Raw genomic sequence first — 27836 nt, forward strand, 5'->3', positions numbered from 1 at the left:
TGCTTACTACACGGGCGGATGAGATAAAAAACTTCACTATTTTAGGAGAAATTATAAGATGATTTGGAATCGACCTTTGTACAAAATATTTCCGACCTTGTACAAGATATATCTCTTCTGTTTATCTCTCATCTTCTTTCTATATATCCAACTTACTTTAAACATGCAAGTGTGTATACAAGTATGCAATGTGTGTATACAAATGTGAGGGGTAGGGTGCCCTTTTATAGGACAATATGGATAACAAGATATTTATTGAGGTGGAAAAAATGAAATGGTGGAAGATGGGGTGACATTCGTATTTTTCGTAACATGTAGGATATTCACTAGGTAGTAAAGGAAATTAATAAAGAAGTTAGTCTTTTTTGCAGTTGAATGTTGAATCTCAAAAGGGTTTTTTTTTTCTTTTTAATATTGTTATACATTTTGGTTTTTTAATAAAATCTTTCATTTTTGAAACTTATAAAAAGAAAAATCTATATAATTAAGAAATAACAATCATGGAGATCAAATTAACCGGATAAAACATAAAGATAAAATTGTCATTTAAAATTTATTTAGCCGAACAACCATTAGAATAATATTTTACTTTTAGATAGTTGGGGCTATCTACAATTCACAAAATGCAAAAATAAGTTGGGTTTTTTTTTTTTTTAATTTGAGGAGAGGATTTTTAAAAATTTTTTTAAAATCACTTCCGTCTATTATATCATTATTCTAAAATAAAAAAAATAAAAATAAAAACAAACGAAAAGAACCGCCCATGGCACCGGTCCGACCCATCTGTCTTCAGACGAGTCATTTGGCATGAGAGTTCTCCTCCCCTAATTTCCGAGACGAAAGCGTACAGTTCATGTCTCTCAGACCGCCATAGTTATCAAGCTTTTCCAGACGCTTGGATTTCGAAGAGAGAGAGAGAGAGAGAGAGATGTTGTTTCAGGTGGGAGGGCAAGGGGCACGTCCCACCTTCTTCGAGATGGCCGCAGCTCAACAGCTCCCAGCCAGTCTCAGAGCGGCTCTCACTTACTCCCTCGGCGTAAGTGCTTGCCACTTGTACTTTCCTTTGTTCATGTGATTTTCTTCACCTGCTTCAAGACCCATTAGAATTTCAATCGGGTCAGCGAAGATTCTCGTTTTTTTCTTTCCTTTTTTCGGGAAATTTTATCTTGGAAATGTGGGGGGGTGGGGGTGGGTGGGTTTGGTCCTGTTTTTGGTCAGCAACTTGCGAATTAAGTGCTTTTAGGAGAGCAAAAATGTTGTGATATTTTGCCTTTAGGAACACGAAACGTTCTTCCGGAACGCTAACCTGACGGCACCCTTGACTATTCTGTGACAGTGGTGGTGGTGATTCTAATGATGTATAGCATCAGTTGTAGCAGACTCTGCTCTGCTATGCATTAGTGAATTCTTTTAGTTTGTATATTTTTAATGGGCATCACTTTTTTCTTTTTTATTTTTTCCCGGACCTCTTTCTCCTTCTCTTCTTCTATCTCTGCTTTTACCATGATCTTGCACCCTTTAAGAGTGCTATCTCACCCTTCCAAAAGTAATCCTGTTATTCTCATGTTTGCAAATTCTCACCACCTTTCTTCCGAGATAGCCCTTGGACTTGAGGCTTCAAAGATCGTCTTGCTTCATTGTTGTTGATGCTAAAGCTCTGGAGGTTTCTTCAATCATGTAATTAAAGTAATAAGAACTCGTGGTTGAGATTTAATTGTATTGAATCTCTTAGAAGTTTTTTGAAATTGGGTCACGACTGTGCTGAATGTATTGTTACGACAGAATTATGTCTCTGGTCAATTGATAGAACAAAATCTAGAGCATCTCTTGATAATGCTACCTTGAGTAAATTAGATTGAAGTATATATTCTCGTCGGACATCCTTGTATTTTCTGTGCGCTAACTGAAGTTCCTACTTCATGTCACTCAAAGATTCTCTATACCCACTTTTGCCTAATTCCTTGAATTTCTAGTCCGTTATGTGATAATCTCCTCCTCCCACCTCACCTTTAGCATTTTGTAGTGCGTTGAATTTTGCCCTTGTTTATTTCAGCTCTTACATAATGCCATTACATCTTGATATCATTGCTGGATGATATCTTGGAAGTGTCCCAATTCATATCCATATTGTTTGCAACAGAATTGTCATGGCCATTCCAGTCTGTTATTGGCTATTGCAATCTGCTACAGGCCATTATGCCCCTAAACTAGCTATGAATTGCTTAAAACAAATTTTCTACTTTTTTTTTATTATTCTTTGAAAAATTGAGTTTTTAAAACTTGAGAACGAAATTTCTAACTATATTCATCAGATTTGCTACCAAATAATCAAGAGTGAAACTAAATTAGTCACAGATAAGCAGGCAATCAGTTATGTGGAAAATTCAATGATATATTTTGAAAGCTTTTCCTTGTACTGGTAGGAAATTATGTTTGTGGTATACGTCTACATCCTTCCACTGCTTAAGTAATCAGATCAAAATGTAAAGTTTAAGGCAGGTATTATGTAGTCTTTGATCCATACTTATCCTTTGATTAACTATTTGTGCATCTTAGATTTCTACTTTAGCTAAAACTTAAGCTGCTAGGCTGAGGGCTGACAATGTTTATGAAGCCTTAACAATCCTTTGCACGTACAGCCTGTTTGCATGCAGTGAGAGAAACTAGCAGCAAATAACACCCATAATGGAGGAATAAGATAATTTTAAGAAATTGATGATAAATGCAAGCAACAAGAATAGAGCCTAGGATGCAACCATGGCTCTCAATCATGTTAGATCACCACTTTATCTAAAAGCCTAATATATTAGGTTGTTATCCAGCCTGAACTATGAATTTATGTGATTATGCTATGAATTATGGAATACTAAACATGAATATGTTTTCTTGACTAAGTTTCATTATCTTTATTGTTAGTTAGTCTAAGTTGCATTTATACTCACTAAAATGGTGAATAGTATGAAATACAAGGCTTATTTTTTCCCTTTTAGCAAGAAAAAATGAATACAACATTTAACATGCTTGGTATATGTCATGTTTAAATTGATTTGAAATTTGATAAATTTTTTTTATGTGGCATCTGGTTCACGACATCTAAGATATTCTACAGCATTATGATTCTTGGGATACAAGATTCAAGGAATGTAGGATTTGCACAAATTCGTATAGAAGCATATTGTTGACAAGATTCTTGGCCGTGCGGTAATTCCATGTTTGGTATATTCTTGGGAATTATGATAAATTAACTTTTTATTCCCATAATACCCTTTAGTTGGACAATTGATACTTCCACAAAAAAACATGCTTGCACATAGTATTCTACTAGAGGATTCAATGCATAACATAAAATACTAAAAAATTACCCAACCCATTGAAAACACAATATCAAAACTCAAAACTCAAAAACAATAACTAAAATAATATTGTAAATTACTACAAAATTCAAAGGCTAATTCAACTGTACAACTATCAAAAACAAATAATAGGGCAAAAAACACTGACTTGGGATTTGGGGAAAAGATGTGGACCTTCCTTGTGGTTTCAAAAATTCCATAAACCTCCCTAAGGTTTGGCAAAAAGATGCGAGCCTCACTTAAGGTTTCAAAATCAATGGGCCTCCCTTGAGTTTTGACAAAAAGATGCAGACCTTCTATTATATTTGCGAAAAGACAAGCTTGGCTAGGTGGAATAAGTGTCCCAGAAGGCAAATGTCAAGGGCGGTTGGTGTCTTTGCTTAACCTGTGGGAAGGTTTGTGGAATTTTTGAAACCTCAAGGGAGATCTGTGTCTTTTTGCTAAACCTTAGGGGAGCCCAACAACAACAACAACAACAATAAATACATATTCATAATTAGGGTATTCTTGGATTTAAAATATCTTTAAAGTGGAAATTGGGATGCCGGTGTTGAAGAGCTTTGTTCATTCTTGATTATAAAATGTGACCAAACATGGGTATACCCTATAATTAATGAGGATTTTGGAATCGTTGGTTGAATCTGCGTTTGCCTTAACTTGCCTTAACTTGGCAAGTTGTTGCTATTGTTCTTCCTCTTCTTATCATTATTGTCTCATATCACTTTTCACTATCCCAGGGAGAGCCCAACTAGTAATCTTTGGATGTTGCATGAAGTTCTTTGTGACTACTACATATGTATTCTTAATTATATGATGAATCTTGCTTAACTGTTTAGTAATACATTTATATGATGATTCATTTTCACGTATATTTTATCAGTTTTGGATGGGTGGTAGCTTTGAAACAACTCATGTAATATTGGAATTCCCATGCAGCATGCAAAAATTCTATATAAGTTCAGAGGGAGTTCTGAAAAATCATAAATTATAGAATATTTGAACTGTGACATTTGGCCATGTATTGCAACATCTTGTATTATTGTTTAAAACTTGAGATATTTTCTGTAGACATTATTGTCTTCTTGATTTGGATATTGGATTATAAAGATGACTAAATTCTGCTGATTCTGATGCCCATTGGGCAAAATATCATGGCATTGGCCAATATTTAGGCATGTATGTTTGCTAGCCAACTTAGCTGACATTACTTGCTTTGCTACTTAATTTTTTGTTTATGGTACGCTCACTGATGTTGAGTGTGTGCTGAAATACTTGATTCATGCTGAACGTATTACCCTTACTAATATACGTCCTCATTGTGCTAATTGCCCAACGCACATTATTACAGTAGAAGCGCACTATTACAGTAGAAGAGACTGTTTATTTCGAAAAACAAAATTTAGGCAAAAGGACTTTATTCACTGACTAGAATATGGTATCTTGGTTGATTGGCATAATTGTTGATGACCCCAGAAGGGTGAATATTTGACGGTATTGAAGTAACAAGAAGAAGTGAACCCATTTGAATAAATATAGAATAATGTTTATTCACATTGAATGCATAATCACTGGGTAAAAACAATAATTTGGTGCTTGTAGGGCCTATCAGCCTGCGGAAATTGGTTGTTTTGTCATTAGTAAAATGTGCTTTTGATTGTTTTAACTGGGTTAATTTGTTTTTCTGGTATTAGTGTATGGGCAGAGGATTTGAGAACATGATCATATTTTAATATTGTTATAGTTTTAATAATTTTTTGTAGTTCTTTGCTCTACAGATCCATCGTTGTTCAAATACATTGTGAAATATATTGAACTAATTAAATTTTAATTGGACCTCTGATCAGTGCTTATGTCGTTGCTGAATCTTGTTGTTTTTTCTATTGTTACTATTGTTCTTTTCCATGTAGTGTGTTGGGGGGTATAAATAAAAAGAAAATGTAGAACTGATTGTTGCCAAAACACACACAGTTAACTTATTCTAATGCTGGACTTTTCTCCTAGTTTTGATCTTGCCTACTTTTCCTATATGTTGTTGAAATTAAGGATAAATGTGATCTTTTAGGTATTGGCATTAAGAAGATCATTCTTGCATAGGGTGTTGGACTATGAAGACGAATTTTTTGCATTGCTGATGCTGGTTCTTGAAACTCATAGCTTACGAACTACAGGTTTTCATCTTTTAAACCCTTGACAGTTATTGCTTCATTAAAAAAATTCTTAATCCCACTACTCCTGGCGGTAATTTAAAAAACCAGGAACTTTGTTTGGTACTATTTTTTAAAATCTTGGATGCAGCTGTTTGTAGATTGGGATCTAGCTAGTTGTTAAATGACGTACCAAGCGTTCCTATTCTTATTTTCTAGACCTTTCTCCGTTATTTTTTCTTGTTTGTTTGATTTTGTCCTCGTGCACCTTGTGTTATTTAAACCCTTTATCTTAGCTCATAGATATAGCTTTGGAAAAGCAAAATATCAAACAATTTGAACTTGCATTTTTTTATATGGGACAAGCAAAATATCAAGTGACTTGAACTTGCGTTTTTTATGATTTGAAATCCATTTCAAGCAGTTGATCTTTTTCATCTTTCCATCCTTCCAAATGCTAGACAGATTATGTCTTTTGGAATTTGTCTAGAATTTAATATTTTGATTTTCTTATGCGATTCCACTTTAGAGTGTAGGATATTTCACACAGCTGGAAAGAAAGGGTTGATGGTGCTTCCAGTAATAAATAAATAAAAAGTCAAATATTTCAGTCATAAATTGTTCTGCTACTCAATTGACTCTTTTTGTTATTCATGTTTTAACACATAAAAGATGTCCATTTCTTAGACACAAGTCACCCCAGATATGGAATGTACATGAATTCAATTTCTTCACATATGGATACCTTGGGTTTAATGTGCACCTCATAAGTCATGTCATCTGGTTTCTGGTTCTCATCTGAATGTTTCTCTAAATGCTATGCAATTTTCCCTGAAGACCTATATGTTGGATCTTTTGAGTTAGAAGCTTTATGATTTTGGTGCTGTTCACTTCATTCATCTTTTTTGTTTTTGTTTTTTATTTTTCTTTTTGCATATCCTCAGATGCTTCTTTCTCTGAGTCTTTATATGGCTTGCGAAGGAGAGCTGTGAGGATGAGAGTGAAGAGGGATAATAATCGTCAACATTCAGGAGATAGTATTCATCATTCTGGATTAGAAAAGCACCAGAAAGTTCTCTCAGTTGTATTTCTGGTATGTTCATTTTCTTCCTTCATTTTACTAATTTTTTTGAGTGAGATTTGATTTCATTTCAAATAAGTGCTAGTATGATGCCTCTTCTGTTTCCCTTGAAGAATCAGAGTATTTGCTCTGTTTTTTGTTGCAAGGAATTCTTCTTTTCTTTTAAAGCATGAGTCATAAGGCAATTCTTCCAAGACCAGAGCTACCAATTTCTGAGAAAGATGTGTACTTATGGTTTTCAATTTCTGTTTAATGGTTTCATGTTATTTGCTACATTAGTAATTCAACTTCAACAGTGAAACTCAGGCATCATATTTTCGATCATCTTATTTTATGGTCGTGCTGAATTGTTTATGCCTGGATGAAGTGCATGTTTATCTCCTCTGTATGATTATTAATGCATATTATAGGAAATGCATGGGGATATTGGCTAACTTTGGTTGGTATCTTTTCTCCTCTGTCCAAAATTTGGGGTATGCTCACCCTAAAATTTAAAAGTTTACCTTGGACAGCAGTCCAGAAAATCCTCATTGATGAGCATCATGCAGCAAAAAGATGGCACAGAATTTCATCTCCTTTTTATAAATTTCATAACTAGATTGTCTTCTTTTTCTTTGAGTACGCAGATTTCTTCATTCAATTGTAATCTGGATTTATTTTTTAACAATGGTTCTTTTGGCTGATATAATGGGCTGATTTTACCATTTTAAAAGGGATATCACAAAAAGGAAAGAACCTTAGTTGAGGAAAATGTGAATGTTCAACAAGTTTCAGATTTTCAGGGAATTTTGGAATTAACATGCACAAAAAGCTATAGAAAAAAAGTATGACAAATTCAGACAACGAAGCCAAGTGGTATTGCTAAAGTGAAGTTGTTGATATAACGAAAATTTGATCCTAACCTGGGTGTTTTATTCTGGAGTGACTGTTGGCATAGTGGTTCCTTTGGGCGGTAATCATAGGTTGGTGGGTTTTTGTGATTTGGTTGTGGAGAGGATGTCCAAGCAGTTGGATGGTTGGAAATGTACTTTATTTTATCTTGGTGGATGGTTGTGGAGAGGGTGTCCAAGCATTGCTTTCTTTCAATCTTGCCTTTCTATTGTGCCTCTTTATTACTTGTGTCTCTTTAGCATTCCAGCTGGGCACTAGTAAATTGAGAAAAGAGTAGGGTAAAATAGGGATCATTTGGTTAGTCAGGACTTGGGAGATTGTGTAGGTCTAGTCAGAAGGGGGTTTGGGTCTTGGTAAGTTGATGTCTAAGAACACTGCCTTGGCTAAATGGTTATGGTGGTTATGAAAGTAGATTTGGCATGCATTTGAATGGTTGGTAGAATAAGATGTTCTTTTGAAAGCCCTTGGATGTGTATTTCAGAGATTTCCTCTCTCTTAATTTCTTTTACGAAATTTGTTTTGTGTAATTGGTTCTTGAATTTGCTTTTGGGAATATATTTGGGTAGCTAATATTGCCCTGTTCATCTTTTTTCCTTGATTTTTATCACTTGTCCTTGGGGCATAATGATGTTATTTATTCCTTTTTGATATTTGATGGGTTATATGGCTTTTTGGGATTTCCATTTTCATAGAACTCTTAAATGATAGGGAGGTGGAGGAGCTCTCTTCTATGTTGCTATTGTTTTTGTGGGCTTGTTCTCCTTCCAATAGGAGGGATAGTCAGTTGTGGGTTTCAGATTCTTTAGTGAACATTTCTTGTACATCCTTCTATATTCGTCTGATTAGAGTCAATTGGTGTTTCTGTTCCATAGAAGTATTAAAAGCCAAAGTTCCCTTTAAAATTATAGCTTTTATTTGATTGGCTGTTCTTAATAGAGTTAACACTGGCAGAGTAGGAGACATTCAAAAGCATTATCTCCATTTGTGTGTGCTTTATGTTTTGATAGTTCAGAAACAGTTATCTGTTTTTGCATTGTGCTTTTCCTTGGAGCATCTGGAGTAAGTTATTAGGTTTATTTGGATAGGTGCTTGTCTGGTGTTGGTGGAGGATTTGTTTGGTCATATCCTTTACAAGGTTTGGTAGGAGGGAGAAAGATGCCTCTGCATTGTGGAATTGTACGACAAAATGTGTGTGTATTTACGTGGAAAAAGTTGACTTCTTTGTTATGGGATAGGATTCATTAACTGGCCTCATTTTTATCATTTGCTGTTAGTTGCTTTAAAGGATTGTATTTTTCTGATCTAGAGTGTGATTGGCAAGCATTATTATTTTGATTGTGTTTTTTTACTTTTTTTTTCATTTTTTTATAAGAATTTTTCTTAGAAGGGGCTGTTATTGCCCTTATCGTATATATATATTATAAAAGAAAATTTTATCTTTTATATGAGGAAAAAAGATCTATGCACACAAAGAAATCAAAATTGAAAAACGAAATTTCGCATCTGATTGAGTAATATACTTCTTTTATGAAAGGTAAAATGGCATCAGTCATGTTTACAGCATTAATAGTTATATTGATATTTAAATATTGTGCTTAACTTTTTAAATATTGATGGATGCAAGTGTTAATGGAATCCAAATAGGATCACATGGGACTTCGTGTATATTGAGATTTTTCTTTGAGTTGTGCTCAAAATGGCCCAATTTTGATTTGTTTTGCAAGCTATAACTATTGCATGCTGTTATTGTCCCACACTAAACCCCACGGCATAACAAGGGGGAAGAGGGTTTAGGAGAAAGGGGATGGATATTAGCTTCTATTTAACGAAAATGATTCCAAGTTTGACAATGTATTTGCTTGGGTTTACAGTATGGGCTTTAATAAATTCAACATTGTAGGCATGAGAAGGGGAACTGGCTGGTTTAGGACTTAGCTTGTCTATGTAGGTCAATTCTATTGAAAGGGGTTTACCTTGACTTAATATTTGCAAAGTTGTATGAAAGAGCATGCTTGAATGAGTTTAGTAAAATTTGGAGAGAGAACAACACAAATTGGGTATGTATGCTTAGATTGATTCAAGTAGGACTGAACCCTCTGCAATCAGATTGCAGCTGGATCCACCTGCAAGCAGTTTTCACGTAAGGCTTGTAGTTGAGTGGTTTGACTGGGTAATACATCAATCCTACTGTATTCTTAAGATGACCATCTGTTTGATTTGAAAAGCGATTGACCCTTCTCCAAACTGGAGTCTTCTTATAGATCCATATATCTGTGGATTGATCCATCTAGAACATTTGCATAAATGGCAGAAATTAGAGTCTTATTTCATCTGTACAAGCTAAACAAACTGTTTATAATAGAACTCCTTGATCATTTACTCTGTAAACAACATAATTGCATTTATCAGCAGCTTCATAAGTTATTGTTTCTATTCTCAATGTTGTAGCAAGATGAAGGGTAATTATTCATGCATTGGATGTTTTCATTTAGGTTGTTTTGCCATATTTTAAGTCGAAAATGCATTTGATCTATAAAAAAGAAAGGGAAGCGAGGCTTCAAGCAAGTTTATGGGGAGATGTGGATGAAAGATTTGATGAAGCCGATTATCTTGATGGAAGAGAGAATTCCACTGTCTGGGCAAGAGCTTTGGATGCAGAAGCATCAGCCAGAACAAGTTTAGCTGAGAGGGTTCAGAAAATTATAGGTGCTTGCTACCCATGGTTGCATGCTGGGAGTGAAGGTATGTTCAGGTTTAATTTTTTTATTTTTTTAACTAATAATCTGTGAAGCACAGAAATGACATGGGGACACAATTATGATGCAACACAGACATGAGCCTGTAGTAAATTTTAAAAATGTAGGACAAGAGATGGGCCCATGGCAAGGACATGGCATTAAATAAATATATAATTCACATGTTTTATATGGATATATATTATGTTTGTAACATTTATATAAAACTGCACACCCAGAGAAATTATTAATATATCACTTCTTATATTGTAGATGTGACCAAATTTGTTATAATTTTAAATATTTTGTTCACCATGTCATAATAAGAAAATTCTATGATTTGAACATTTTTGGCATGCAACCTACTGTTGGAACCATGGAATGTTGAAGTGAATGGTGGTTCGATTACATCTTTGCAATTCACTACGCATATTTTAGATATTGTTTTTGATTTTCTTGCTCTTACATTGAATTGAAAATTTAATAACTATTGAACCATCTCTTGGAAAATGGCCAACAATGTATATCTGGCTAACAGACTGTTTCCCTGACCCACCCGGCCTGCCCCTGTCCCTTGCCTCTGTCTCCCCATGAGGGGGAAAATGTGCTGCCTCAATCCCTTGATAGCCCAATTAATATTGCGGACGTGTATATAATAAAATTATGACAAATTACTTGTGTGACTTTTCCTTCCAGCTTGGGGTAGCAGTTGGGGGGGGGCGGGGGTAGGGGGGACCCACACTTTGAGGTGTGCTTTTTCGTCAACAGTGGCTTGACATTCCAAATAGTATTGCAGACATACATATATTTTAATCTAAAAAAAATTGCAGACATATATATGATAAAAAAATTATGATCATTTGTGCAACTTTTCCTTCCAGCTGCCAAGTAATTCCATTTTTATGGGTTTAATGGTTATTGCAGCCTTTTAAGTGTGTTAATTGTCATGTTAAATGATCATCATGACGTCAGGGGCAGAGGTCCTATAGCCATCTTTCTGCATTTTCTATTTGGATATATTCTCTTGCAATCTAAGCTGAAATTTGCTATGCAGGGTTGTCATTTGCTTATCAGCTGTTGTATCTGTTGGATGCTACGGGATTCTATTCTTTAGGATTACATGTACTTGGGATTCATGTTTGTCGAGCTACGGGGCAAGAGCTGGTATAATTTTAGAAATGATGCTGGAGTTTTAATTATAATTGCATTTATTTTATCGATGAGTATGGCAGTTGCTGTCAACTGATTACTTTGGACTAAACATGGTTATTTTGCATACATAAAGAAGCATTATATAACTAAATTTTAGTCATCTTCATTCATTATGTATGTTTGCTGATCATTTTTGGAATGCTAGGAACTTGGGTCTTTAGCATTTGGTTACTGCTTTCTTTTCCTAGTTTGATGAGGTCTTCAGTTTCAAACCCCTTTCTCTTTCCTTAAGCTTGAGAATGTAAGAGCTTTATATTGTCTGCGTAGATAAAAAATCTAAGTTGCATCATTTTTAGGAAATGACAGTCCTTAATTATTCAGATTATCAATTATGTACAATCTTGCCAATTGTTAAATATAACGTAATGGGTTGTGCAACAGATTTAATCCATATTGTTGATATCAAAGCTTTGTCAAAAAAAGGCATCTAAGATTGATTAGATTTTCTTATATCTTTCCTAGACAAACACAAGTATCTTTCCTTTTAGATTCCAATTTATGTTTGTTTCATTAATCAAACTACATTGTGGTGTCAAGGTAGATGGATACTTCTTCTAGAATTTCAAAGATAAGAAGCCGTGAACGTGAGAGACTTCATGGCCCTCCCTGGTTGAAGGTATTTCTTTATTTTATTAATTTGTTGGTAACTTTGTCTGGAACTTCATTCTTACTGTTTTTGTATACATAAAAACTTAGTTGAGCATTCAATTCTGCAACTGTATTTAGGATGAAATTTATAAAGCATAATATATTAATTCTGCATGTTGCAATGTAAATTAGTTGTCTGTCTCCTATTCTGTTTCTGTTCTTTCACTTGGTGAAGGAAATTGTACAGGTTAAATATTTTTATTGAATATTTTTGCCTCTTCATTGAATCTGATATAATAACTAGTTTCTCCTCTTTCTATCTAACATACTTTCTTTTGTTATCCCACAAAAAAAAAAAAAAAAAAAAAAACTATTCTTGAAGTTCTACAAATAAGTACAGTCAATCCCTTTGCTGCCTGTCCTAAATGATTTTAGTGGTTAATTTATGTGTCATACATGACCTCTAAAGCAAGCATGATGAAGTGTAGTGGTCAATTGTCGCTACAATTCGAAGGGTTATCATTCTCCCACTTTGTAATTACTAGCGGAAATTCCGTGCTACATGGCTAAATGGCCAAGAATACAAAATTTTAGATAACCGTTAAATTGCACATATTCTATTTTAGGACCTGAAGAAATATGATATATAAATGTACCATAATCATTTTATAGGAAACATTATGAATTTAGGAGTATCCATGAATGATAAATATATTGAAACATTTTAATTTGATGTTGCTACATTTCTATGTATAAATTAGCAAATCTAGAACAACAGTACACAATAATCTGTATGATTTTTTTTTCCCTCCATTTTTTCCTTCATGAATTCCTTGGTGTATCAAATCATCATTTCCAACTACATTAATTCATAATGAGGAAACCGCTAGGGGCATTTTTTTCCTTCTTGCGAAGCCCTTTCTTTTCTTTTAGCCCTTGAACAGTGGCATCATTTCTTATCTTCTATTTGCAACATGTGCTTTTGCATCCTCTGGACAGTAGTTAAGTGACCATTAAGAATATTGCAAAGAAATTCCAGAAAATTCCATTTGCAACATGTGTTCATGGTTCCTCTCGACAGTAGTTAAATGACTAATAAGTACCTTTGAACTGCATTATTTCAAAGAAAATTCCAGAGAATGTTCAATCATCTGAGTTTGTTGACCATAAATGAAATGCCTAAAAATACCTTGGTACACACAGCGGCCCAAATTTCAAATCTTATTGATGCTTGAACAAATTATGTCATGATCCTGTAAGATATTTCAATTGTTGTGAAGCTTAATTGTAAAACCAAATAATATAAATTGTAAAAATCTAGGATGAAGTCGGTCACGAGCAGGGATTGTAATTCTAGACTCTTCCATAGGGTGGCTAATGGCAGGAGAAGAAAGAATTTTATCAAAGAGCTTGAGGATGATAGAGGAGAGGTTATTAGGGATTTGGATCGTAATGTGGGGCTGATTACTGATTTTTATAGTAATCCCTTTTAGAGGAGGAAGAGGGAAGAGTTATGGTTGAGGGGCTGGATTGGTGTCCTATATCAACTGATAAAGCAACCTGGCTAGAGAGACCCTTTGAGGAAGAACAGATTAAAAACTTGGATAAAGAGAAGACCTCTAGGCCCAATGGCTTTACTAGGGCTCCTTTCAGGTTTATTGGGATATTTTGAAGGGAGAGTCTCAAAGTTTTTTGTGAATTTTTTGATAATGTGGTAGTAGGAAGGAGCATAAATTCTACTTTTATTACCCTAGTTTCCAAAAAATATTGTGCAGTTAAAGTCAAGGACTTCAGATCAATTAGCATAGTCATCAGTGTCTATAAGATTTTGACTAAGGTGCTATCTAAGAGATGGGATACTGTTTTGGAGAATACAATCTCTCTTAGCCAGAGTGCTTTTACAGGTGATAGACAGATCCTCGATGCTGCCTTGATTGCTAATGAGATGGTTGAATATGCTGTCCATAGAAAAGAAAAAAGGGGCCTAGTGCTGAAACTGAATTTTGAAAAAGCGTATGATAGGGCAAACTGGAGTTTCTTGGACAAGGTTATGGATAGAAAAGGTTTTGGTCTGAGTTGGAGGAAATGGATTAGACGGTGCTTATCTTCTTTGGTCTGTCTTAGTCAACGGTAAAGCTAGGTCTTGGTTTCGTGCATCCAGGGGTCTAAGACAGGGGGATCCTTTCTTCCCTTTTCTCTTTACCATTCAGTTGATAGTTTGAGCAGGATAAATGGATAATTGAGAGAGGAGTTGATAAGAGGGCTGGAGGAGGGGATTAAGGTAGGGTATGAAGAGTGTATCATTTCACATCTCCAACTTGCGGATGATACTATTTTCTTCCTTAAAGATAAGATGGGTTGCTTCTCTAATTTGCTAAATATCCTTCAGGTGTTTGAGAAAGCTTTAGGTTTGAAGATTAACTTTTCTAAGACTGGTTTGGTGGGCCGTGGCATTAATGTTGAGTTGTTGACCCTGTTAGGCTTTTGGGTTGTGCGGTTTTGACTTCGCTGATTATCTATTTAGGTGTTCCCTTTGGTGGTAATCCTAATGCTGATTCTTTTTGGGATCCTGTTTTTTGAGAGAGTGGCTAGGAGACTGGATGGGTGGAAAGGAGCATTCTTAACCTTAGGGGGTCAGGTCACTCTTTTCCACTTGTGTCTATTTTCCATTCCATTGTATTATCTCTCTCTTTCTAGAATTCCTATGAGAGTGGCATGCAGGCTTGAGAAATTAATGAGTGATTCCTGTGGTCGAGTTGGGGAGAGAGTAAAAAAAGATATCACCTTGTAGGTTGGGAGGCTGTGTGTAGGTCTAAAAGGGTGGGAGTTTTGGGTTTTGGTAATTTGGTGCCCAGAAACATTTCTTCGGTGGGAAAATGGTAATGGCGCTTCCTTTAGAATCTAATTCTCTTTTGGCATAAGATAGCTTGCAGTAAATTAGGTCTACTACAGAATGGTTGCGATGTTTACGTTGGGGTTAATATTACTCATGCGAAACCTTGGAAGTTTATATCTCAGATTTATGATTATTTCTTTCCAAAAATCCAGTATATGGTGGGTAATAGGGAGTGAATTTGTTTATGGGAGGACCTTTGGATTGGGGAGATGCTGTTGGCTATTGTTTTTTCCAATCTTTATTGAGTCTCTATTCTTCATGATACCCCTATTGGTTTTTTCCTTTTGCAAGGGGATTGTCTCTCTTGGAATTTCCATTTTGGGAGAATTTTTAATGATAGAGAGATTGATGAGTTGGCTCTTTTAACCAGTTTGCTTGATTTTTTTCATACTCATTAGGGGAATGATAAAAGGGTTTGGAGTTAAGATCCCTTTGGGGATTTCTCTTGTAAATCGTTTTTCTCCTATTTGACTTGCAACCCTAATGTGGATCCTTTTGATTTGTACTCTTTGATCTGGAAAGCTAAAGCTTCCTCAAAAATAAGAAAAAGGGCATCCTTGGGCCATAAGGCTCCCTGTTTTGTGAGGGTAGGGGTGAGGGTCGTCACAATGTAGGCAGCCTTACCCCTACTTTTATGCAGAGAGGCTGTTTCCTTGGACTCGAACCCATGACCGATCACAAAGGAGCAAACGAGGCCCACCCTCTTAAAGCTTCCTAAAAAGTAAAAGCTTTTGTTTGGACTGCTGTTCTTAATAGAACTAATACTAATGATGTGCTTCAGAAGAGAAGGCCTGATAAGGCTGATAATTGTGTCCTTGGTTTGAGAATTGGGATACTTGCTCATACTTGTTTCTTCATTGCCCCTTTACTTGGGTAGTCTTGAATAAATTATTTGGCATATGTGGTGAACACTGGACTTGTCCCTCCACCTTGAAGGCTTTTTGCTCTATCACATTTAGAGGTTTTGGAAAAGGGAAGGATGGGAAAGGGTTGTGGGACACTATATGGCTGTTATTTGGTTGGACAAGAGCGTCAGAATTTTCAATGGGGTGGCCACTGCTAATAATTTGGTTTGGATTAGAGTGGTTTATCTTGCGTCTCTGTGGGTGTTGGCTAATGGCTTTTTTTGTCATGCTTCTTTGGAAGACCTGCAGCAGGACTGGTTGGCTCTGCCTCATTGAGTTGGCTTTCAGATTATGATGATCTTTTGTTGTAACTTTTTGTTATTGTTGTAAAGGGAGGATTTCTTATTCTCCTGTCTTTTTTTTTTTTTTTCATGTTCCTTCTTCTGATGTACATTCTTATCTCTTTAAATAAATTTTTTTTTTGGTTTTCAAAAAAAAAAAAAAGGTTCTCAACACCCTCCGCATGTCATTGAGCAATTATCACCAGAGTCCACAAAAGTTCCAGCATCCAACCATGAATGGAGGGGAGAATAACTAATGCATTCCTGTATGCTTAAATTTTTATTCTGAGCAGTTTTTAGTTTTGATAGGCCAAGTGGTCAGCTAAACTAAACTTGCTCATGATATGAAGTTAGTTAAGCTATGAGGGAGGGAGGATGTGAGCACCTTGTACTAAGGATTTAAATTACAAAGAAAAATTTTATGTTGTATACTTGAAAGAGATTTTTCTATGTACAAATCACATTACATCCAATTAACAATGATTCATAGCATCCAATCAAGATCCTAAGATTAAACGATGGAGTAATAGAAAGGACACCATCCAAGAGCGAGGAAGATGAAAGAGGAGTTAAAAGTACTCATTTGACCCACTAATTAAACAGAAAGAAGGGGACAAAGTCTGGAATTGGATATGTAGTTGTGCTGTCAATGAGATTATGACATACATAGAAAAGATAATTGAAATATCAATAAAAGAAAATACATTCGATTTGCAAATAAACTCATCCACATACTTGACTAATGGCTGTTCACACCAAAAAGAGAGAAATGGGGCACTCAACCTGAAAGAGAAACAGAGAGAGCATGCCTGTGGCCCACGCTAAAAATCAAAAGTTACAAAAAGGGGAGTCACTTAACCAGTTGAGACACGACACATGGGCTGGCAGCACTATTCTTTTGCAGAGTTCTACAAGGAAAATGATAAAAAAGAAGGCATGTCCTCACCCTCCCTTCGTGCAATCTTTAACAGATAACAAAGGGAAAAAGGGAAAAAAACCACACTGCCATCCCTGGCATTCCCACCCCCCCCCCCCCCCCCCCCCCAAAACAAAAAATGCAAACAGGCAAACAAAAGTTAATCTAATAACAATTTTATTTAAAAAAACATGTGTCACTTTTTCACACCATCACATTGTGCCACAGCACGTCGGCACCTGGCACAAGCTTCGTGCACTGGACTTAAGTTGTCAACTGTTATATAGGTATACAGACTTGTATGCGCAATGCTGCTGGTGTACAGCTCTTAAGATTCGAGTTCAATTAGAAGTGCTACCAACATTTCCTTTGCTTGCTCCACATAATAATTGTGCCTGTGTTATTTATTAGTTTTACTTCTAGGAAGTTTCAATCGTCACCTAGTAATCATGAATTTCTCCAGACAATTTTTTTTTTAGGTTTTTCTTTTGGAAATAGAGTTTGGAAATATTCACATTGTTCATGTAACCTTTTCTTTTTTATATTGATGATGATAATTAATAATCCTTATTAGAATATCATTTAATGAGTTACTGTCTTAACATCTGGCTGTCACCTGGACTTGGACACAAGTGCATGTTGAGGTGTTGGATCCTTTCAAATTTTAGATATGGCTATCAGTATGTAATAAAGTTACAAGTATGTTGCAGTATTGCACCGAGTCTTAACCCTGTTTGTATGAGCAAACTGTACAAAGTTTAACTGAGGGTTTTCTTGAAAAAAGCAAAATTGCATGGGGCTTTAATATTTTGAGTTTTAGAATCTCTTTTTTTTTTTTTTTTTGTTTTTTTAAATTTTTTTATACAACATTTCTTCATTTTTACATGAAAAAAAAAAACTGTAATGATCAACTTGTAAAGTTCTGTGGTTGTGTTACATCTGTGTTGCATTCATGGCGATAACATGTCCACATTGTGTTAAGACACATGTTGAAGCCCGTAATATATATTTTTTATTCCACACATGCAGACATAAGTCAAAAAGGCATGCTGTGTCAAGTGAATGGCTTAGTTAGCAAATTATAAGTTGAAAGGAAACAAAATACTTGAGGGCATTTCATATCTGTTGTTTGGGATTTTTTGATAAATGCCATCAATACCACTGATCATTGTAGATTTTAAGGATGCAGTCAAACAATATGAATTTGAAAGAGGTATATCGAACTATAAGGTACCTGAAGTAACTCAATAAGGACTTTTTGCTATGTTTTTAAAACCACGTGCAGTCAACTTGGTGAGGCCGTTGGGGCACTTGGACCAGATGGTCAAACCATGGTCAAGCAGGCGATGTCATTATGAATTTATGATATATTATGTGTGTGCACGTGCATGTGTGTGTGTATTACGATGATAATATTATATTCATCTGAGATAAACTGTTGAAGTCTTGGGTAAATTGGAAGACCTAATCATAATGATAGATCTCTCCCCTTTATTTATAATATATGTCAAGTGCATTCAATGTCTCATGATTACTAACATAGCAATAACACATGCTAAATTACAAAAATAACCAGTAAACTCCTCTCAAGTTGGAGCATAGATATCATATGCTTTTGGCTTGTAATTTAACAGGAGCACCCCCAGGCTTTTGTGAATAAATCAGCAAGTTGGATTTCAGACTCCACATGAGTGGTTGTAATGAGCTTCTGTGCACGTTTCTCCCCAACAAAGTGACAATCAAGTTCAATGTGTTTTGTCTGCTCATGGAAGACTGGGTTGGACTTGGAGGCAACATGAATAGCTTCTCGATTATCACACATCAACTCCATAGACTGAGAATGTGGAGTACCAAGTTCTTTCAACATGTTTGTTAACCAAACAGCCTCACATGTAGTGTGAGCCATAGCCCAATACTCTAACTCAGTACTTGACATGAGTGCCACAATTTGTTTACTCTTCTAGGATACCAAGTTACCACCAACAAAAATAAAATACTTGGTTGTGGATCAAGTGTCCCAGCCCAATTTGCATATGTTTATCCCTGAATATAAGTGTTATCTCTATCTATATATAAAAGATCTCTTCCAAGTGCACCTTTGAGGTGTCCCAAGATGCAAATTACAACATTCAAGCGACTTATTCTTGGAGAATCAAAGATATTGACTCACAACACTTGTTGTGAAATACATATATGATCGAGTAACTAAGAAATAGTTCACTTTTCAACAAGTACTATCTTGGCTAATAAATTACCCACATCTAGCACTAACTTGCTGTTAGGATCCATGGGTGTTTCAATTGGTTTGAATCCCAATAGCCCAGTCTCATCTAAATGATCAAGAACATACTTTCTTTGTGAAGAACAGTCCCATATGAGGTTTGGATTCTTCTATACCCAAGTATTTCATTGGTTGTAAATCTTTTTTTTTTTTGAAATTTAGTTTGTTGAAAATTCTTTAGGTGCTGGATACCTTGATCATTTTTACTAGTAATCACAATATCATCTGCATACACAACGAGCATAATCCAACCAATTGACAATAAAAATACAAATTGATCTACTGCACACTGTTGAAGGCCAAATTGAAACCTATAGCATTGAATCGTCCAAACCAGGCTCTAGGAGACTGCTATAGACCATACAATGATTTCTTAAGCTAACACACTAGGCTTGACTCTCTTGAGCTACAAACCTAGGTGGTTGCTCCATGTAGACCTCCTTCTAGAGATCACATGTACAAAAGCATTCTTCACATCTAACTGATGTCAGTGACATATGGTGGCTAAGGAGACAAAGGAACGAATTCATAGGGAGAATGTGTTTGAATATCCAAACCATACACAATAAGAAGGCAGGCCTTCAAACGAGTCAGGGAACAATAATTGAATTTCATGGTATACACCTAGCGTCAAGTGACAGCCAACCACGAACTTATTAGGAGGAAGAGGTACCCATTCCCAAGTATCATTATCTCTTAACGCATGCATCTCTTTAACCATTACAATCCTTTATCTAGAATGATTGAGGCTTCAGAAACAACTTTAGGAAGAGGAACAAAAAATAGAGTATTAACATAACAATAATATGAGTGTGACAAGGAATCATAGCAAACAAAATTGGAGCTAGGATGTTCTATCCAAGTGCATTTACCTTCCCAAACAACAATGGGAAGATCAACATCTTGCAAATAGGATCATCAAACCAAGAAACCAAAGGCGTAGGAGTAAGAGCTCGAGAGGACTCTTTTCCCTTGAACTACTATTGTGTATACACCTAGAAATTAGGACGATCAAGGTGACAAGAAGGAATCAAACTAGATGAAGATGTAGGCGGATGATTGGGAAGAGATAATAAGCCAAAATAAGGAAGGTTAGGCAGAGAAAGGGAATTATTGAGGTTAGAAGTGCTCAAGGACTCAGACTAGAATGGCATTCATAAAGAAGGTAACATTAGCAAAGACAAAAAAAGGTGCAATGTAGGACTATAACAACAATATCCCTTTTGAGTACACGAGTAGCCCATAAAACACATTTTATAGCACGAGGATCCAACTTATCCATTGTGGGGGTTGATTGATGAACAAAGGACATAGTCCCAAGTATATGAGGAGGTAAAGAGAATAAAGGTGCATTTAGGAAGAAAATGGAGTTGGGAATTTTGCCACCATAAACAAAAGATAGTATTTTGTTGATAAAAAATAGGCAAGTACGACATCACTCCAAAACACCATGAACATATGAACTTTCATTTGATAAAGTGGGATTCAAGTGACTTTAAGGATATGTCAATTTTTTCTCTCTATAACTCCATTTTGTTGTGAAGTATAGGCACAAGATGACCAAACTTAGTCATATAGAGTAGTGAATTGGGTATTGAAGTACTTCTTAGCATTATCTTTGTTAAGTATCTGAATAGGCAAATTAAATTGATTCTTTATTGTAGAATAGAAGGCACAAAAAATATGAAGCAACTTCGAATGATCATTTTATTAAATAAAGCCAAGTCATTCTTGAATAATCATAAAAAAAAGTTGGAAAATAAATATTTGTTTGGACTAAAAAAGAAGCAATATTAGATAGAAAGAATGGAAGATACAACATGCAGGGACAGGGAGTCCACCAAAACAAGAAAACCCCCAAAGAAAAAGATAAAAGAAAAAAGAAAAACAAAAAACACAAAATCACAAAATAACACTAGAAAAACCAAGGAAACCCCTTTTCAACCCTTCCCATAATTTACTGAGCTCTTAAATTTGCTAAATCCCTTTGACCCTTCAACGTACGACTTTTGCTACCATCCATGCACACTTTTTTTCCTTTAAATTCAGTCAACTTTAAGTCCATTTCACCTAGAAGATCTTGAGCTTCTAAGTCTTTCTTAGGAACCTCCTCCATGGGTGTAGGCAAAATTCCATCCCTAAACTTCGTTAAGTCCTTCTAGTGGGGGTGGATGGACATAAGCTAAATCTCCTATTACTTCACAAGAATCTGAAATGTACCCATATTGTTCCCGAATTTCATCTAACAACCATCCCCACCATATTCAAGCTCACTAATATCATCACTTTCTGAATTGAGAAGCCCTATTTCTTTCCCTCTTTTTCTTTTCTGACCCCATTACCACACCCACTCCCCTTAGCATGAGAATCTTCCACTATATTAAGCTCTCTTTTACAATCTCTTTTTAATAACTTTGCTACTGACTCACCCGATTTTTCTCTCTTATCTTCAAACACCTTCCTTATCTTAGGACGCATACAAGATGCTTGTTTCCCTCAAATTTGTTATAATTAAGACAAGAAACATTAGATTTCCTACACCCCCAAAGCAACTTATAATTTTTTTATTTTCTTTTCCACATCACTTTCTATTCCTTTTTCAAAACTTGTTGCATTTTTAACACCATAATCTTGCTTCAAATCTTCTTTGCTGCTATTCTAAGTTTGTTTTGAAACTTGATCAATTCAACTCATAGCTTGGAAATCTGGGGACTGGGAATGGATTTATTTCTAGCAAGGAAGTGCTAGGATCACTATTGCCTAAAACATAAGCTTGACTACCACCAAGGCCCATTTGCATGAAGCCCAAAGGATGAGAACCTCCCTTTGACTCCATATAAAAGCCCAAATTAGACTTTCCTAGAAAATTGAGCTTGATCAAATAATGGGCCCAATTGGGCTAGGTCCAAAACCAAAAAAAATACCTCCCCGGACCATTCCTCTTGACTGTCTCCTCCCCAAATGCAGCCCTAACTGCATTTGAGAGATCGCCACTCCTACCAGAACCCTAACTTCCTTGCCATTCTGATCAAAAAAATTCTAGTCGGTCTATGATGGGTCCTGACTTCAAAACCCCATGATCCTTCAATTGCAATACACTAACAACACTGATCTTCTCTCTTGATCACCATACCTTGATTCTAGATCAAGATTAACTACTGCGACCCACACCTTCACCAATTTTACCTTCCAAAACCACTTGACTCAATGATTGAGGAAGTGACGAGTCATCTGCAACTATAGCTTCAGATGCCTTCTGAAATCCTTCACAATCTCTCAGAAATTGCTTGCGAAGTTTAGCCACTCCTCACCCTTTGCACCGTCGAGAATAAAAAAACACTAAAAATTTCCTTCCTTTCCATCCCAACCCTAACTCCATAAAGTTTCCCACCTTTGTCCTCCTAATCGATATCCAATACTGCATGATACCCTTGCGAAAACTTCAATGCCTCCTTTCCTTCCATCTGGCCAAACACCGACAACCCATTAGCAAACCAAGAAATTGGCTCTTTAGAAAACCTAACCCATCTATTATGCACCACATTATTCTTGACCATGAGCAAAGAAGAGATTTTCTCGTCCTTGACCAAACTTAGATCGAAAGATTTTCCTTTGATTTGGATTGATCGATTCAACATAGCCAAGAACATAAAACTCCAAATCTACGCATGTTTGAGAGGGAGAGAGCATCATATTGTGAGGGAAAAAAGAGAGGGTGAGAGGGAGAGTGAGACATTTCATTCCCTTCCCAAAAGTTTCAAAATATTCGAACCCAACTTTGATACAACTTGACTAGGATCCCAAATATCTCAATGGACTAACATGAAGGGGCTTACTGCTCGTTAATTGACTCAGGAAGCAAATGGAACATCATGATATTTTCCCAATTGATAAGGCTCACACTTGAAACTAGGCACAAAACTCGAAGTAGAGATGTTTTTTTTTTTTAATCAATGTTTTAAATGGTTGAATCGAGGCTCACCTCAAGGCAAGGCATGCTTAAAATGACTTGAGGCTCAATTCAAAATACCAAATTCTAAGAAGGCTAATGCATTACATGCTGAGGAAGTCACATTGGCATAAGAGGCTGCTTCGACCCACTTCGTAAAGTAGTCAATGGCCTCGATGGAATCTCCATAGCCAATTTTCCATTTTCTATTCCTGAAGGTCTTTAAATTTGCCGTATATTATGTTAGTGTGCAGTCTTTAGTCTTGTTTGACTGATAGACTGAAAAGAGAGAGTCGTTCCTTTGGCATTTGTCCAAAAGGCATGCCTTCTGTGCATTTTTAGTTGAGGCTTTATGCATTTTAGGTGTGTGATTCTTAAGTTAGATTTAGCTAGAAAATTTTAACTCCAATGTTTATAAAAGGAATGTCATAATTTTGATTTCTTAAACTCTTGAACCTCAACCTTCCCAAAATAACTGAAAGTCATATCTTGAAAATAATATGAACTTTATAATGTTTTCGCTTTCTCGTCATGATTTATGTAATGAATTCAAGTTGACAATTTTTTAATGGCCAACGAGTAGTTTGCAAATTTATACACACACACACACACACACACATACATTTTTACATTATATTTGTGATTTAAAATTTTTTTTATTTATTTTTAGAATATATGTAATTTTTTTTTTACATATTTTTATTTAAAAATAAAGTTCTCAAAAGGTTTATGCCCCAACATCTTAAGGCTTACACCTCAGCCTCTTAAGGGTTAAAACGTCTTGCCTTACGCCTTTTCCTTTTAAGACATTGTTTTTTATTGCCTGCCTTACTGAAGCATGTCCAAGTAGACAATGGATTTGAAGTGGTGTAGTAGCAGTAATGCTGACGGTACAGGGAGATAGCAACTTTAAGTGGTAAAATTCCACTAGCTTCATGTCCTGCGCCATTTACTGTCCTCATATTCAGATTCTGAAGGACAAAAGAATGAGTAAAACTGTTACTGAACAATTTGTAGATTTTGTAATCTTGCTAACAGACTTAAAGGGGAATTTAGGAATATACAAAAAAAAAAGAAAAAGAGAGGAAGTATGATTTATTGTCCCTATTCCCTTAATGGTAATAATGGATCCATCAGCAAGGATAACAGAAAATGGGTTTTGGAGGGTGGAAAAAAAATTAGTTATGCCTGTTAGATGATTAGTAGCGGCTGAATCTATAGTCCAAGGACTAGCGTGAGAGATACCAGGCAACTCGCAAGCGGTAAGTTATCTGTTTGAGCAAGAGATGCAATAGGAAGAGAAGCTTGCGGGGATGCTTGATATTGCTAGAACTTGGAATAACCTTCCTCTAACATAGATACGATATGCTACCCCCTGCTTGAGCCTGAAAACTGGCTGCATTGGCGATGCATGGTGGTTTACCATGAAAATCTCAACATTTATAGATCGTGTGACCTCCTTGTCCACAAGGAGTGCACTCGCAAAACCTTGAGAGCTTCTACAACTGCTTGGTGGAAAACTAGAATCACCTTGTGTAACAAAAGTTATCTTCTCATAGCTAGAGGTTGAAACAATATATGCAGGGGCTAAGGAGTGTGTATTGGAGGAAGCACGAAGGATGCGAGAATAAACAATAGAAAAAGATGACAACTCAACACTACTAGGATCTGGTACCATGCTGCCTTAAACTTGGGTTTTGCTAGGACCTGAAGAACTGTCATCTGTAACCTCTGTTTTCGCATTTCATAGGCACCGGTGGTTATGGGTTGCACAATGTTAGGCTCCTCATAGATGCATTTCATCTTTGCAAAGTACTTTGTGACACTCCTATCCCCCTGTTATAATTGAAAATACTCTAAATATAGATCATTCATATATGTAATGTTACTGGAATATAAGAAGTTACTCTTAATATAGATCATACATACATGTAATGTTATTGGAATATAACAAGTTGACATAACCCTAAATATCCTTGCATACAAGATGCATGCACATCAGTGCAATTTTGGGTTCCATTGAGTTCCATAGTGGGGAAACAATTAATGCATCTTCTTGAATTCATGCTTCTACCCTTTGTCATCGTTGGACCAAATTGAATCAAGTGTTTAGGTTTACTTAAGGCTGTCAAATAGATCTCGACAGCCTTGCACCATTGCACATAATTCTTTCCATCTAACTTCTTGGTTGTTATCTGCGGCAGTGATGAAGGAAATATACTCTTAGGATTCATGGACTCCATATGAACACTCACAAACAAGAATAACAATAAATAACTGGGACAACTAGAACAACCACAAACAAGGTGAAAAACTGAAATGACCACAAATGAGTCACAAAGAACCAATGCGATATTGCCACAACCCCAAGAAGCTAACACAACCCCACGAAACCAACACACAGTCCTAATGGTATCAAACAACTATTAACAGAGTGCCATGAGTGAACAACTGAAAAAGGTCGGATCTTTGAACAATAGACATGATCAACAACTTGATATTATGGAGTATGGAAGTATTCAAGGCATTTAGAAAGAAATAAGGGCAAAAACAGGGCTCAACAACCTCTCATGCGTTGGCTTGTGAGGTTGGAGCTGCCAGAAGTCAGTGGATGTGTGGGGGCGTGTTGGGGATCCTTTGGCTATGAAACTTTACAACCTTATAGATTGGCAGGTTTTTGTGAAGGAATTTTGTGATTCTGAGAGGGCAATGGCGTCCATGTCCATGAATATTTTTAGTGACTGCTATATTTTCCAGCAACTCCTAGACTTGTCTATGCTCTTTGGCGGTTCAGATGATCCTCCTACAATTGTAGGTTTTAGGATTATGAGGTTTAGGGTTTGAATTTGGTGGTGGCTATGCACGTAGGTTTTAGGTCAGATCTTGCTTCGACACCATGTTGAAGTATTGTGTAAATTTGGGGATGTGCTCTCGATGATAGGTCTCTTCTTCTTTATGATATATGTCAAATACATAACAGTGACCATAGTACCCTTACTAACTCACGCTTACTAAAATAGCAGTAATACATGCTAAATCACCAAAATAACTAGCAACAATTACAAATATGTTGGTCATAATCACTTATTAGCTAATTACAATAAGAATGATTATTAGTAGCAATTCATATAAATTTGTACAATTTTTTATGTTTCTCTATTATTATTAGGTAGGTACCCAGGTAGGTGTCTAGGTGCATTACCTGTTTTGGTGTAAGCAGCAAATGCAATCAAGTGGTAAGTTAAAATCTTTTAAAGGTTTAAGAGGTCCCTCGCTCAAACTTGCTTTGAGCAACTTGTGTACAACATTATATGTTTTTTGTGTAGGGATTGGGTTGACCCGCTAGTGACCCCTGTCCAGGCTTGTGCGCAAGGCCAATACCGGTTCACATAAAATCCAGTTTCTAGGTCTTCTGGTTGAACCCTGTTGGACTGGCTAGTCCAATTGGGGCTTTAAAAGTTTTTTTTTTTTTTTTTGGGCATAAGGCGATCTTTCAATGTATTTGTGGCCTAATTGTGTGTATATATTATTTTGTTGCTTTTGATACAATGAAACTGCCAGGGAAACAAGCAACGTATATATGTTAAAATTTTAGCCTTTGACTGTGAGGATTGATGTGATTGAACAACAGATATATGAGTGGAAGATTTAAATTAGTGCCTGCTGCTACTTTAATAACTCTTTTATAGACCTGCTTTTTTCACTTTCTCCATCCTAGAAAATTAAAGAGCATGAGCAATCTTTATTAAATAGATAAAGCAGATTTTCTCCAATATTTTCTCTTCATTATAAGATGCAACATCAATTTTTTCTACTAGCATATCTTATTACTTATGTTTATTTACAAATATTGCATTTACTCCCTTCGTAAGGCAACCACCTTATGCTTAGAAGTGCTTGATTCAGAAATATTCTTCATAGAAATAGCAAAACATGGCACCATTTTTTCCCAAAAAAAAAAAGTATCAGTCATTTTATCTTTTTCACCAAAAATGATATTACCTTTAGCTTGAAATTCTGCTATCTTATGACCATCCCTATGACTGCTTTTGTGTATGATGATGCTCTCTGTTTTTCTTATCATTCTTCACTCTTCAGAATAATTGTAAGTCTTCATTAGCCAGAATAATTAGTGAGAATTGAGAAAAAGCCCATGGTTTGAATTAGTGAGGGGAGACATGCTCAGATATTAATCTAGCAAGACATGTTGGTTACTGGGCCTGTATAGAGTGGAATCATTCTTAGCTAGTTCCTAATAGTTGAGATTTGAGACAAATTTGTTACTGCCTTGAGTTAAGCATTAGAAATTGGTGACTTTATGTTTACACTTAAAACCAAAAAGATGCTGGAGTAAAATGAATCAATCTAATCCAATCCATATTGACATGCTCAAAATAATAATGTAACTTGCTTTTGATCATACAAGGTAAAACAAAGCACAGCAACTTAGGTTTTTTGGTGTGAACACTTTTGTCATAGCTCTTCATTAGAAAAAAATTCAATGGCATCATTAGGCTATTTAAAGATGTGCTATTTTATTATTTAACATTCTTTTACTTTCTTTACTCTCGCTGAATGAAAGTCTTTGTCATGTTATCATAGGA

General features: G+C 35.8%; 1 protein-coding gene across 3 annotated transcripts in view; it reads left to right on the plus strand.

The window, feature by feature from the left end:
- The first annotated feature begins 754 nt into the window (after positions 1-754).
- Positions 755-27836, plus strand: part of LOC131153541 (peroxisome biogenesis protein 12) — a 41155-nt gene continuing 14073 nt past the window's right edge. Inside the window, exons 1-6 of one of the 3 annotated variants that reach the window (XM_058105906.1) lie at positions 755-1036; positions 5416-5521; positions 6442-6590; positions 9962-10211; positions 11259-11368; positions 11958-12032. In XM_058105906.1, the coding sequence (XP_057961889.1) occupies positions 929-1036; positions 5416-5521; positions 6442-6590; positions 9962-10211; positions 11259-11368; positions 11958-12032 (798 nt within the window). In that variant the 5' untranslated portion in view covers positions 755-928. The remainder of the gene's footprint in view (positions 1037-5415; positions 5522-6441; positions 6591-9961; positions 10212-11258; positions 11369-11957; positions 12033-27836) is intronic. The other 2 variants (XM_058105904.1, XM_058105907.1) reach the window with 2 other exon arrangements.

Source organism: Malania oleifera, chromosome 4, assembly GCF_029873635.1.
Source record: "Malania oleifera isolate guangnan ecotype guangnan chromosome 4, ASM2987363v1, whole genome shotgun sequence".
NCBI classification, from domain to species: Eukaryota; Viridiplantae; Streptophyta; class Magnoliopsida; order Santalales; family Ximeniaceae; genus Malania; species Malania oleifera.